Source organism: Crocuta crocuta, unplaced genomic scaffold, assembly GCF_008692635.1.
Source record: "Crocuta crocuta isolate KB4526 unplaced genomic scaffold, BGI_CrCroc_1.0 scaffold559, whole genome shotgun sequence".
NCBI lineage: Eukaryota > Metazoa > Chordata > Mammalia > Carnivora > Hyaenidae > Crocuta > Crocuta crocuta.
The window spans coordinates 268263-282131 of NW_027529454.1; the positions used below are offsets into that span (position 1 = coordinate 268263).

The window sequence follows — 13869 nt, forward strand, 5'->3', positions numbered from 1 at the left end:
GTGCAGATTGTGCAAGCCAGGGACTTAGTGAGCTGGAGGTACGCTTCTCCTGTGTTTCATGACTCTCTCTGCAGCAAGGTCCTTACTGACATCCGTCTGTCTTTGGCTTGACTGTCCATAGTAAGTTCGGCAGTCAAATAAAGTTGAGACCCTTAGGATTAATAAAACATAAGTATGGTCCCCATTGGGTACAGAGAGACAGCTGTCCGTAGAATTGTGCTCTGTGCAAGGGAAGAGAGGCACAAATCCCCTTGCCACCTCTTGCTAGAAATTGAACGTTAAGATGCTATGTAAAGGCATTGTCACTGGGGGGCCTCCCTTCCTGAGGGCCGCTGGCTTATTATCCTGCACAGTGGGAAGATAAGCATTTAAAGTCTGCTGCCAAGCTATTGAGTTTTTAAAAGGCCCTCCCTGGTCCTGGGGGAGTACAAGGAAAACACTAAACACATTGAAGCTGTTTGCTGTAAACTTGTCTGGGGCTTCCCAGTGTTTACTGGTGTGTTTTGTTGGCGGTAAGGTAAACTCTTCCCAGACGGCCTGTGCTGAGTACCCTCCTACCTCCCACTTTGTGATTAGGAAACAAAGCTAGAACATGCCTGACAGCCTTTGTGCAGTTTCGTTGTTCTCCTCCCCCCCCCCCCCCCCCCACTCTTCTGATTTCAGAAGGCAGGCCCAAGAGATGGTGCGTTCCTACTAAAGGGAAAAGAAGTTTGAAGGAATTTGCAAGAAGACACACCTATCGGCTGCAGTTTAGCCAGGGACACTCGTGCACAGAGGGTGAGAGTAAAGTGTATGATGGCACATTTTAGGTCATNGGCCCGTTTGGATCGATGGTTTTGTTTACCTCAAAAAGGTGATAGCTGGACCCTGCGTTTAATGATGAGGCACAGAACTATCTATTTTAGGGGTAGATGCCATGCCATTAAAACTATGTCAACAGAGTCATTTTCAAAGTGACTTATTATCAGCATCTCCCTTATGCATAGAGCAAAATACAGCATTACTAATTTAATGCCTAACACCTTAATAGGAAAAGCCGTAAGGTAAGCACTTGAGAAATCTATGCAGGAGAACTCTTTGACTTCCAAAAGAAAATTAATAATGCTACATGTGATACTAATATCCCCTACACAACAGTCCTAAAACATTGTTTCTACTTGGTTCACTTTTTGCCTCAGACTGTCAGTATGATTTAATTTTTATATATTTCTTGATCATATGGTCCGGATTACAGGGCACTAATATATTAAAAAGAGAAGCATAGCTTTCTGTTTATTCTCTCACAGGAATACATAGCAAGCTTCATCTCCTTGTATCTGGAAAAAATAAAAGCTGATGTGCTACATAAGTGTTATGTGAGTGGAAATATGCTAGTGGTTGAACTTGTTTCTCATACCTTCTTGGAATGCTAACTTCTTAGTGAAAAAACAAAAGTCCACTCTTGCTTGAAGGCCAAAAGAATCTGGTTTCAGAGAACACCAAAGAGCGTTTACCTCCCATTGAACAGCTGTCTTTGCCAGCAAATTGCTTTTGTAAATACAGTTAAGAATCTTTGTGTGGTAGTCTTTCCGAAATTGATTTTGTTTTCCTTTCAGTTACGTAATATGTGCCGCCTCTTGTTTTTTGTGCATGGGTTCTAGTGTAGCAAGTGACATGAGAGCCACAGAGGACCTTCCCAGGCAAGAAGGGAGGAGCAGCCACTGCCTTTCTAAGCTCTCTTCGCCTCTTCTTAACCTAAAGGTATATACCTTTGTGGAGACATTGTCTCCCTTTCCTAGGTGAGAAGCCACATGTCCGAGACGGGGAGGACTGAGATTCACACTGAAGTCAATATGCGTTGAGGACTAATTCTCAGTGAGCAGGACTGGACTCCATCTCCTTTTCAAACTCAGCATAAAAAACAAAATGTTTATTTATTTATTTTGAGAGAGAGCGTGTGCGAGCAGGGGAGGGACAGAGACGAGAAAGAGAATCCCAAGCAGGCTCCACACGCAGTCAGTGCAGAGCCCCGTGTGGGGCTCCATCTCAACGGACCTTGAGATCCATCATGACCTGAGCTGAAATGAAGAGTCAGAGGCTTAACTGACTGAGCCACCCTGGCGCCTCCAAACTCCGATTGTTATCAGAAAATCGCGAAGCTGTTTGCACAAAGTCCTCCCTTTCCACATTTCCCAATTCCCATTTGCGCCAAAGCAGATGGATAAAGGTGGTTGAACTCTTCTGGTTAGTGATACGGTTTTGTGGCCCCATAGCATTGTTTTGATTTGGGTCTAGTTGCAAGACTAAGTAATTCACAGATTTTTGAGGGCACCTTTTTACGCTGCATGACAGCAGTTCTGAAGAAGGAACACCAGCAGTCTGTGGCTATAGCAAAATGCAGAGATTTGGTAAGTCCACGCTGAGCTTCTAGGCTCCTGCTTTCCCCCCTTCCTGTCCCTCCTCCCAGATATTTACTGAGTGCCTCTTTCCAACCCATGCACTTTGAGGTCTAGGCAGTTTGAGCCAGGTCCAGCTTTTTATGCATGGACTTTGTTCAAGGTCCTTCATCCTTGGAGTTCAGTTAGCTCATCTGCAAAACAGTGGTCAGAATGGCCACTTTGTTATGTTGCTGTGAGAATCAGAAGAAATATTGGGTGTGAAAGTTTTTGTCATCCCTTAAGACTTGGGCAAATGCAAGGGATTTATACCTGGAGCCCTGGATGAAGGTTTTGTGGTTGTCTTCATACATTGTGTCTCAGAATCATGGATAGATGAGACCATGAAATACTCAGTAAGAATAGTACGGAGAAGACCAGAAAGCTTCACTTTAAGTAGGAGAATGTCATGTTTGCCCAGTAAGTTGAAGACAGATGATTTCCGTTCATCGGGACTCTAGCCAAGAGAGCCAACCCTGAAATTGAGCAGTATTCTTGAGCCAACTGCTCAACAACAGAATACCTGAGCTCTCTTTACAGAAAGTTGTTTTGTTCAAAAACAAACAAACAAACTCCACTGTTCCTCATTTGGTGGCTTTTGATATCAGAAGGTAGACAAGTTGAATTTAGGTTAGAGTAGGGGTGGGAGGTGTTTGAAGAAGCAGGTGTTTGGACAGATTTAGTCTTGTAAGGCTGGACTCCTGTGCCATTCCCACCAGGAAATGGAGTCAATGGGTGGAGTATGATGAAGCAAAGAGAAAGAAGTACAAACAGGTAAAAATATAGATTCTGGACACTCAGCAACTACGCTGTGTGATTTGATGATTCCAGAATGTTCTTGGATGTTTCTTGATTTTCACTTAAACAATGGAGATAGAATCCTAGAACTGGTTCCATATGTGGGCTCCATAACGCCATCTTGTGTTATAAAACTACTCACTTTTAATCGTGGAAGAGAGGCAGTGTGGTATAGTAAAGGAAACAGGAGACTCGGAGCCAGGAAGCTTCAGGTCCCAGAGTGGCCAATGCTACCATCCAGTTGTGTGGTTGTGGACGCGTTGGTTTTCTGTGGACCTCAGGGTTTTTTTTTTCCGGTGGTAAAATGAGTGGTTGGGCAGGATTACCTCTAACGTGGAAAGCTACCATGCAACATTCTGTGACGAATTTCTAATCGAGAGGAACGACACATTTGTTGAATATCTACCCTCATGGGGGCACTCTGCTTAACTCCTCACTGTCCATTATCTCAGTGAGTCACAACAGTGATGATGAACCTAGAAATAGGAGTTCTGGCCTCAGACTGTCACTACATACGTCACGGTGTAACTTTGGAGAAAGTCACTTGACTTTCCTGGGCCTGGGTTTCTTCATTATCACAACAAAGGGCAGGGACTAGGTCATCTTCTCAGATCTGTTCTAGCACTAACCATTTCATGATTCTGTGCTGGTAGATACTGTGATGAGGAAACCCAACCGTTCCTTCTGTTAGACCATTTACCATCAACTGAAGTGCAGTGTTTTTACCAGAGAATGAATGCTGACCATAAGCTAATAGTGGTATTCATTCTGGGAGGAAAGTAAGCACCGTTGCTAAAGTTAACCCAATATGCTGAGAAACTAGCTACATTTTTCCTTGACCAGATGTGTCCCTTAACCTGCCTCCTGAAATTTATAGTACAGTTGACCCTTGAACAATGCCTATGACTTTCGACTTCCCCAGAACTTTAAGAGCCTTCTGTTGACCGGAAGCCTTGCTGGAAACAAAAACATAAATTACCCCATATTTTGTATGTTATAGATATTATATACTGTGTTCTTATGGTAAAGTAAGCTAGGGAAAAGGAAATGTTATTAGGAAAATCTTAAGAAAAAGATGCATTTATAGTACTGTACTGTATTGAAAAAAAAAATCTGTGTCAGTGGACCCCTGCGGTTCAAATCCGTGTTGTTCAAGAGTCCACTGTAATCACAAGCCTACAAGCACAACAAGTAGCTTCCCCCTCCTTATTCCTCTTTTATTGTATTCAGTTGGTGTTTTTAGTAACTCAATAGGTGTTGATAACATAATCTACCGTGTGAAGCACAGAATATAGAAACAGATTTTCATTAACTGGTGAGCTGTCCAGCCAAGCATCCTGCATGGGTTGAAATAAAGAAGGGAAGCTCCATTTCGTAGGTAAGCCATGCTGACTTTTCCAGAATGGTTGAAAACTTCTGTTTTCTTAATTGTCTGGCATGGCTAGGGTCTTTTTGTTTTGTTTTTGTTTTTCCCCAGCTCTTTAGTCCCTCACTTTCCCTCCTACTTAAGAGCCACACCATGGGGGTATAGCTGCCTTTGTGGGAGACCATTAAAGCCAGACTTGGTGGCCTTTCCACTTGTAGCCTCTTTGATTTCCTGTCAATTTCGGATTCTTTCTTTCCCCTTCCTGTGCAGTTGTTTGGGCTGGCAACCCCAGTTGGTCACAGCATGATGCTAATGAGATTGTAGTCAAGGACTTCTTCCCTGTGTGGACAGTTATATTTATGGAGACAGCCTACCCAGTGTGCCAGTTCAACCGGTACACATTATTTGAGGAGTAATAACTTATTTGGGGAATGCCTACTATATCGATATTTCACAAACTCACCTAATAAGGAAACCCATCTGGTGTGAAAGAGGGATTCTCGGCCTCCTTCTCAGGAGACTGAGATTCAGCAGGCTTTGGGCCAGGACCTGGGATTCTGTATTCAAAAAGCTGGTGATTCTCATCAGGCCCATCAGAGAATCACTATGTTGTTTAACAGCTGATGTCTTAAGGGCAGTTGGTTATGTACTAGGCCTTTTGTCCCTGGACTGAATGTTCTGCCAGTTTTCACGTTGTTAGGTTGTCTGTCGTTTTTTCATTGGTGGCCAGCACACCTGTCCTTCAGCAAAGATACTGAAGCCTGTTAGAATTCTTTCAAAAGGAAAAATTCCTTCTGTCTGCGTGCAGGCCTGAAGGCCTGTGATTTTTAGTGCAGGGACTTGGTGGTGTCTTCCGACTGCTGAGAGGCTGGGATTTTTATGTATTTCCGGGTTCTGAACTGAGTTCTGCTTAGTGGAGGTTGCTAGCCTAGTGACCACTTTGGAAAAATGAGGTGTTAACTCTGTAAATATTATCTTTTGAGATATTGAAGTTTGTGTATGAGTGAAAAGCGAAATGGATAAATGAGATTCTTGAATAGAGCCTTTATAAGATCAAAGTCAGCCTGGCAAAGTAGTGTAGAAATGATACCAGCTCTGGATTCACTCAGATCTATGTGTGACCTGGGCAAAAATGGTTTAACCTTTCCAGGCTTCGGTTTCCTCATCTGGAAAATAAGCAAGAATCTTAGTGACCCCCTTGTCCGGTGCGGCTCAGATGAGGTCATGAATCTGAAAGCACTCTGGGGACATTAAAAGCACTATATCACGACCAGGTATCGTGTTGCTATTATTACACCTAGTAATAGTAGTATTACTACTTTTCCTTCCTGGTGTTCTTACTCCTCAGTGGTGCTATGAAATCCTCACATTTTTTGGCAGCAAAGTCGCCGGAAATATATTAGGGGGGAAATGTGGGAAGAGAACCCTAAGAAAAAGCCAGGCAGAGGGAACACAAATGTTTTCCATTTGCCAAAGAAAAGCAGTGGCAGGATTTCTGATCCCTTGTGGGAAAGTCAGAATACAGGAACCTCGGTAATCTCTGGTGGTTGCTTTCTCCCCCCTTGAAAGGCACATATACGAATTATCTGAAGAGAAGGACAATCACACCTTAAGACACGAGGGAAGGAATTTGGATAAATGTTATGTCTCAGGGTGAACTCTTATCTGTGTCTTCTGACAGCCCAGGGAAAAATTTGACTGAAAAGAACAGCCATGATGGACAGTTTTCTTTTTCTTTTTTTTTTTTTTAATATTTTTATTTATTTCTAGGAGAGAGAGAGAGACAGCATGAGCAGGGGAGGGTCAGAGAGAGAGGGAGTCACAGACTGAAACAGGCTCCAGGCTCCGAGCTGGCAGTCAGCACAGAGCCCGACGCGGGGCTCGAACCCACGAACCAGGCGATCATGACCTGAAGTCAGACGCTTAACCAACTGAGCCACCCAGGTGCCCCAAGACATAAATAGGAGTCTTAAGGATCACGTTGGGCAGTGAGGAGCTAGGTATATATAACTAATAGCAAAACAGCTCAGAGTGTGTTGAATGAGCCTTTCTGTGGACAGTGTAAAGAAAATGCCATTGGAACTTCACTGCCTAGATTCGTGGAATCTTTAGAAGTTGAAAGGGGCTTGGAGACATTGTCAACAATATCAAGGTCATTTTTTTTTTTTTTTTTAAATCTCAGTCGGGAACACAAGCCTCTTGGTCGGGAGGTTGGAGCAGGGGAACACAGGCTTTAGAGGCAGACAGATGTCAGCCTGCCTGCTGGTACTGGCTGTGTGCGCCCAGGCAAATCTCTGAATGTGTGCGAGGCCTCCGTTTTCTCCTTTGTGAATGGGATAGTGCATGTGTTGTAGGGTTGTGAGGCTGTGCCAGGCATAGTGCCTGGTGCCCGACACTCAACAGGTGGTGGTAGCTGCTGTCACCCTTCTCACCCTGTCTGCCTCTGGGCCCTTGATTTGATAGGAGGAGCCTGAGGCCTGAACTGGGTGGTGATAGCCCGAGGACCGTGAACGAGCCGGGCCTCCAACCAATGTCTTGCCTTTTATGCCATTTTTCTGGTGTTATGTAGCTGTGAGTTTGAAATTGGCATCGCCTGTGAGGTCCAGTTCTCCAGATCTTCTCTGTTTTCCCTTGCCAGTATCAGTTAAAAGAAGAACGAGACAAACAGGTTAACTTTTAATCGAAATCGTCAGGTAGTAGTTGAGTGAGGCCAGAGATACTTGAGGCAAATTTGAAGGACAAGGCAGTTTTTTGATACGACTTTTCTTCAAACCAGCACTGGTTCTGGAAAGTGCTTATTACCAAAGATCACCGCTGACTGATTGGAGTTTGAACAGGCGCCCACTTTTTCCGACGTTCTATCACAGGAGAGAAGAAAGAGAAACCCAAGTTTTTAAAGTTTCTGCTTTTTAAAAGCTTCTTGAGGTAGAAAATAGTCTCATTTGACTGAGGAAGAAACAGAGGCTCAGATTAAATAATTTCCTCAAGGTCATGCACTAATTGCTGACCAACATTCAAAAGAAAGCTAGGTCAGGTTATCCAATATGCATGTGGACCTCTCCTTCCTTTCAATCCAGGTTATGAATTAGAGTCTGCATTAAAGTTCCCCCAATTTAAAACGAAACAAACTACACACATAAGATCCAGTTGGAAACTTTTGAAAGGAACTTGTTGATTTCTGTGTGCTTTGAAAGTATATGTTGCAATCAGAATATTGGTGGTAAGTGTGTTTTTGAGGTTTGTCACAAATTAACAAAATTATATGCCTGGAGAGTTTTGCAGAGAAATGCAAATCAGTATAAGCGCCTTGTCATAATAAGCAGTAGGCTTTGGTTCCTGTTTATGTATCCCCAAAGCACATAATGCACATAATTATATTGACACGAAGGAAGCCGTTCTCATTGATGGTTTCTTTATATCTGGCCCCCAAATTAGTTTGCGGTATCAATCAGTCTAATTTCTAGAGAGCCTGTTTAATTAAGTCTAGGTTCGTACCTTTCAAGTAGCAGTCTTATCATCCGCGGATGTTCCTTGAGCGCCTCCTATGTGTTGGGCCCCTCAGGAGTTCTTGACCTTTAAGAATTCTCAGGCTGGTGAGTGGGAAACAGGCTTGCCTACTTACACACACTAAGCTAAGCGTTGTTGATGTGGAGTGATAGAAGAGGGGCTTTATAGCCACAAAGTGAAGAGCAGGAGGGTTTGCCCGAGGGCCTGGGGCCGGGTCGTGCCTGAGAAATCCTGGCATATGTGCCGGGAAAGGAGAGACAGTGATCCAGCAAAGGGCACAACAGGTGCCGAGCTGCGGAAGCAGGAACATACCTGGGAAGGGTGAGTATGAGAGGCTGGGGTGTAAGTACAGCATTGTGTGTTGGTGTCGTGTGGGGGAGGATGTTGTGGATGAGGCTAGAGAGAGAGGTTGGAGCCAGATTATAAAGGGGGGCTGTAAAAAGGCAGGCAGCCGAGGAACTTGAACTTTATTGTGGAGGACCAACCGAGCAAATGAAATTTTATTTTTGTTTTCATTTTCCTTTTTATTATGGAAAATGTCATATAGAAACGAAACACCACCTATACCTAGGAGTGGAATTGCTAGGTCATATGGTAATTCCATGTTTAGCTTTTTGAGGAGCTGCCAAATTGTTTTTTCCACGGCGGCTGCAGTGTGTTTTAGAAATAGCATAACGTTGGTTAAAATATGTAAGGAAAAAAAAATTAAAGGTTTTATAGACAACGTTTGGAATTAACATATTCATGAACAGTTTTTAAGAGGGGATTAATCTACTCTGATTTGTATTGGAGCTCGCTGGGTTTGAGGAGAGGGAAATTGGAGAGTGAAGAGAGGGACCAATTACAGGGAGGCAGAGAAGAGAAAGGTAGGAAAGATGACAGAGAGGGGAGCCTGGGTGGCTCAGTTGGTTAAGCATCTGACTCTTCATCTCCGCTCAGGTCAGGATCTCACAGTGTGTGAGATGGAGCCCCTTGTTGGGCTGTGTGCCATGGGCTCTGTGCTGATAACACAGAGCTTGCTTGGGATTCCCTCTCTCTGCCCCTCCCCCACTTGCACACACCCTCTTTCTCTCTTAAACAAATAGAAAGGAAGGGAGAGAGGGAGGGGCTAGAAAGGGAAGAAGGGAGAGAAGGAGGAAGATAGATAGATAGATAGATAGATAGATAGATAGATAGATAGATAGATAGAAAGAAAGAAAGGTAGGTAGGTAGGTAGGTAGATAGATAGATAGATAGATGACAGGTAGTTCCTGATCTCCTTGGTGGGAACCTCTGAACAGTGGTGTTACCATTCCCTCCACACTTTCAATGCAGTGCTAATGTAAGACTCAGCGAAATCCATCTTGTAGGATTACTAAAACACTAAAACGCTTCACGTTCACAACCTTACTAGACAAGTGAAGTTATGAGTTATCTCCGCCCCCCACTCTCCCCCGGAATTTCTTAGCTTCTCCAATGCCCCTTAAAATAAATGGGCCATTGGATATCCTCCAGTTTAGAGAAACCATTTTTCTTGGGTTGTAATGCTATTTTTAAAATGGGGTTGTTGAGATGTAATTCAGGTGCCATATAATTCACCCATTTAAAATGTACAGTTCACTGGCTTTCTGTATATTCTACAGAGTTGGGCAACCGTTGCCACATTCAATTTTTAGAATGTTTTCATCACTGTAAAAAGAAACTCGTACCTGTCAGCAGTCGCTCTCCATTTACCCTCCTGGTCCCACCATTCCATGGCAGCCGCTTATCAGCTCTTTGTGTCTGTATACATTTGCCTCTTCTGAACATTTCATGTAAGTGGCATCATATATGTGGCCTTTGTGAATGGCTTCTTTCACTCAAGATAATATTTTCAAGGTTCATCCATATTGTATCACATGTGGATGTTTGTTCAGCATGTATCAGTACTTCATTTACTTTTATTGCCAAATAATATTCTACTGTATGGGCATACCACATTTATCAGTCAGTAAGACATCTGGGTCATTTCTACTTTCTGGCTATTATGAATAATGCTGCAATGAACATTCAGGTACAGACTTTGTGTGCATATATGGTTTCAATTCTCTTGGGCATGTATACCTAGGAGTGGAATTGCTGGATCACACAGTAAGTCTGTGTTTAACCTCTTGAGGAAACTGCCAAACTGTTTTTCCATAGTGGCTGTTCCATTTTAGAAATATTGTAAGATTGGGGCACCTGGGTGGCTCAGTCAGTTAAATGTCCGACTTCGGCTCAGATCATGATCTCCCATTTAAAAGTTCAAGTGCGGTGTCTGGCTGTGTGCTAACAGCTTGGAGCCTGGAGCCTGCTTCTGATTCTGTGTCATCCTCTCTCTCTGCGCCTTCCCTGCTTGTCTTCTGTTGCTATCTCTCTCAAAAATAAATTTTTAAAAAATTTTTAAAAATTAAGAAAAAGAAGTATCTTAAGATTAATTAAAATATGTAAGGAGAAAGCACAAAAGTTTTACCAAAGACCTTTGGAATTAACATATTCATGAAACCACTATAGTGTCCCTTTGTTCTCAGAGCCATTTTGCACAAAGAAGCAAAGTTTTTAATCAGTTTACTACTGTCACTGGGCTTAAGATGAGTGAGCAGAGAACAATAAAGCTGACTGAGGAAAAGATGTTGGGTGGTCAGCTAGAGGGCTCACCCGCTGAGTAACCTACTTCCACAGACCCGGATGTCACAGGCAGATAGATTCCTGCCTCGGCAAAATGAAAACAAGCCTTGGATCTTCAGAGTCTTAAAAAACAGTTAAAAGTGCAAATATTAACATTAAGACCTGCGTATTCCTAAGATCCGTCTTAGAATATTTTTAACACTATGAAATAGAGCTGTAGTGTCCGGTAAGGTTGATCCTCCCCCCTTCCCCCCGTTGTGTGGCTGTGTACATAATGATCATGTCAGAAGCTAGAATCACCACCTATCTTTCGGATTTGTGCTGGATGTTAGAGATGGTAAAGACGCAAGTACAGATCTTTAGGAATTCGTTGAAACATCATGTAAGTTGTACTAAAAATGAGACTGTAAGGGCATGAAAAGCCACAAATACTGCAAAAGGGTGAGGAAAAGACTCACCTTTATTTACTTTTTAAAGTTTATCTTTGAGAGAGAGAGTCAGAGGGAGCAGGGGAGGGGCAGATAGAGAGAGGGAGAGAGAATCCCAAGCAGGCTCCACACTGTCAGCAGGGAGCCTGATGTGGGGCTCCAACTCACAAACCATGAGATCCTGACCTGAGCCGAAACCAAGAGTCCCTTGCCTAAGGCTGCGCCACTGAGGTGTCCCAAAACTCACCTCTATTAATAGGAACATTAGTTGCTGTCTCGCTACATCTTTACAATAACAGGATAAGGTAGGTGTCGGTAACCTGGTTTTACAACTTGGAGAAGGGAAATGATTTGGCCAAGTTCACACAGCTCTTGTGTGTTGGGGCTGGGCCGGGACTCAGGGCTGCCAATTGCTGACACTTAACAAGTACTAGCTATGTGCCTCTCACTGGGTTAAGCAGTGTGCCCTCAGTCTCTTATTTAATCTTCCCAATGAGCCCTTGGAGGCTTTATCACTGACATCTCCGTTTTATAGGACTGAGGTTCAGAGAGGTTACCAAATAACTTCTTAAAGGTTATGGGGCAAGTGAGTGTCAGTGTTGGGGTCAGAGCTAAGCAGTCTGCCCCATATGACCAGGCTCTACTGCTTTTCTTCTCCGGGTGCTTCTGAAGCCCAGTTTGTCCGTACTACTCTGTGCTGGCTTTCACATTGGTGGCACATGATGAATCGTCCAAAATGGGTTCTATTTGTGATTCTCACCCTGGGTTCTCTGGACCTGTAAGTCTTTACTAGGGTAATTATGGGGCATCTTACGCTGTTTTCAGTATTTCAAACATAGCTAACATGTATTGAACATTGAACTTACCAGTGGTCAACTAGTCTAGACTAACTCAGACCATCATCCTCTGCCTCAACTAGTCAGAGCATTGGCGTTCTGTGCCAGGACTTCGAGTGTAAGGACACTTGTCTGTTCTCATCTTGCTTGTCATCTCCACTCACTCGGAGACTGGAATGGTACTTTCTGTGCTTCGTTTAACAAAAGTGGAGAATGATACAAAATATAGTTTACTTGGTAAATTAGGACCTCTTCTAGAGGTCACAGAGAGTCTAGAAGGGAGTATCTTTGGTGGTGAAAAGGTTGAGCATTCTTGGATGGATAAGCCGCTCTGTGAATTTAGAGAAGAGGAAACGCCAGGTCATGGGAAGGCGGCCCACAGGGAAGAGGGGTTGGAAACAAGCCTTTGTCACCCACAGCAGGCAACAGTAATGGGTCACTGCATTAGTGACCCTTTCTGTCTGTGGGCTTGACGTGGTATGCTTGTGGTTTGATGTAACCTTTGGGTCCCATTGAGATATTGTGACCTTCCCTGCTTAGTGGCTGGGGGTGCAGTACCTTCATTAAATGTGGTGAATAGAACTTCTACCAGTAACCTCTTCCCCACAGATGACCCACATTTTTGTGGAGTTGGTGACCACCAACAGGAAGTTGCAGAAATACTTGTCAGCCATACCCTGGATTTCAATAGACACTTACTTACCCACAGTAGCTGTTTTGGTCAATTTGGCCTCCATTGATTTCTAGAGAAGAATGACCTGATGCATCAGTTCTCATCATGGCATTGGTCTTGGCTGTCCTCTTGACCCTGATGGACATTTTGATTAAATACATAGTGTCGTCTTTTGAACAACTGCACCTATTTCCAGCCGGTTGGGGTTTTAAAAATATTTCCAAGGGTGTTACCAACTTAGCTGAGTCTTTGTTTGATGGGCTCTTTGCTTAAATATCTTTGGAGAGAGTGACTCCAATAACTAGGCAGGAGGGATGGGCTCCACTCATTACCTGGTAAACCATTGCTTTGGAAGATCTGTTTCATAGGCATTGGGCGAATGCATGTTTCCCAGGGGCTGGCTGGGAAATTAATGCTTCTTGGGTCAAAACATTCCAAATACTGGGCTTTCAATCCCGTGGGAAAATAAGCCATCTTGATCTTTTGGTTTAATTTTCCTTAGGGCCATTGATGGTTGAAAAACTTTCTGTTAAGATTTTGCCTTAAATGTGTTGTCTGCAGTTCTGCTGCTGGCCTTGGCGGTGAAATCCAGTTATTATTATTAGTTAATAATCTCTTTAACTGAATGATTCCATCAAATGATGCATCTGAGAATTTGAATGTAAATATTCTTCTTAGCCCCAATTGATTTCTCTCATTCTAGATCTCTAGCTGCCTAAACCCTGAAAGCTCACAAAACCAAACACAAATACCACCACATGCAGAATGGCATTCTCCAGACACCAACTGGGAAAAGACTAGGAAAACATTTTTGAGCCTTCTGGTACAGTCACACATGTCCGTGTAGCTCTTCAAATTGTGAGCTGCTGAAGGGAGGAGATACTGCTGTAACTAACTTTTGAAAATGAAGCAGTTGCCCTTTGGAGAGGTTGAGTGGCTTCCTTGGAATCCTGCAATTGGAAAATGGTTGAGTGCCTGGGATAAGAATACCAGTGAGCACCTTTGCTCTTTCCTCCAAAAGTGAAGCCTGGCTTTGGAATTTGCACTGACTTCTCTTTTCAGTAATAAGCTTATGTAGAAAGCAAGCCAGCCAGAAAGTTTTAGAAAGAAATGATCAGGCCTTGTGAAGTGTTCCAAGTGTGATTTGGGATTTAGAGCCTTTTGCCCCTTTTAGTTTTGCCTGTTGCTTTGTAAACTCCTGGAGGATAGAGATTAGACTCAA

At 43.4% G+C, this 13869-nt stretch overlaps 1 protein-coding gene across 1 annotated transcript in view; it reads left to right on the forward strand.

Annotated features, from left to right (window-relative positions):
- Positions 1-2302: 2302 nt before the first annotated feature.
- The window catches only part of PLPP3 (phospholipid phosphatase 3), a 79533-nt gene continuing 67966 nt past the window's right edge, over positions 2303-13869 (forward strand). Inside the window, exon 1 of the mRNA XM_077760768.1 lies at positions 2303-2387. Coding sequence (XP_077616894.1) covers positions 2375-2387 — 13 coding nt within the window. The 5' untranslated portion in view covers positions 2303-2374. The remainder of the gene's footprint in view (positions 2388-13869) is intronic.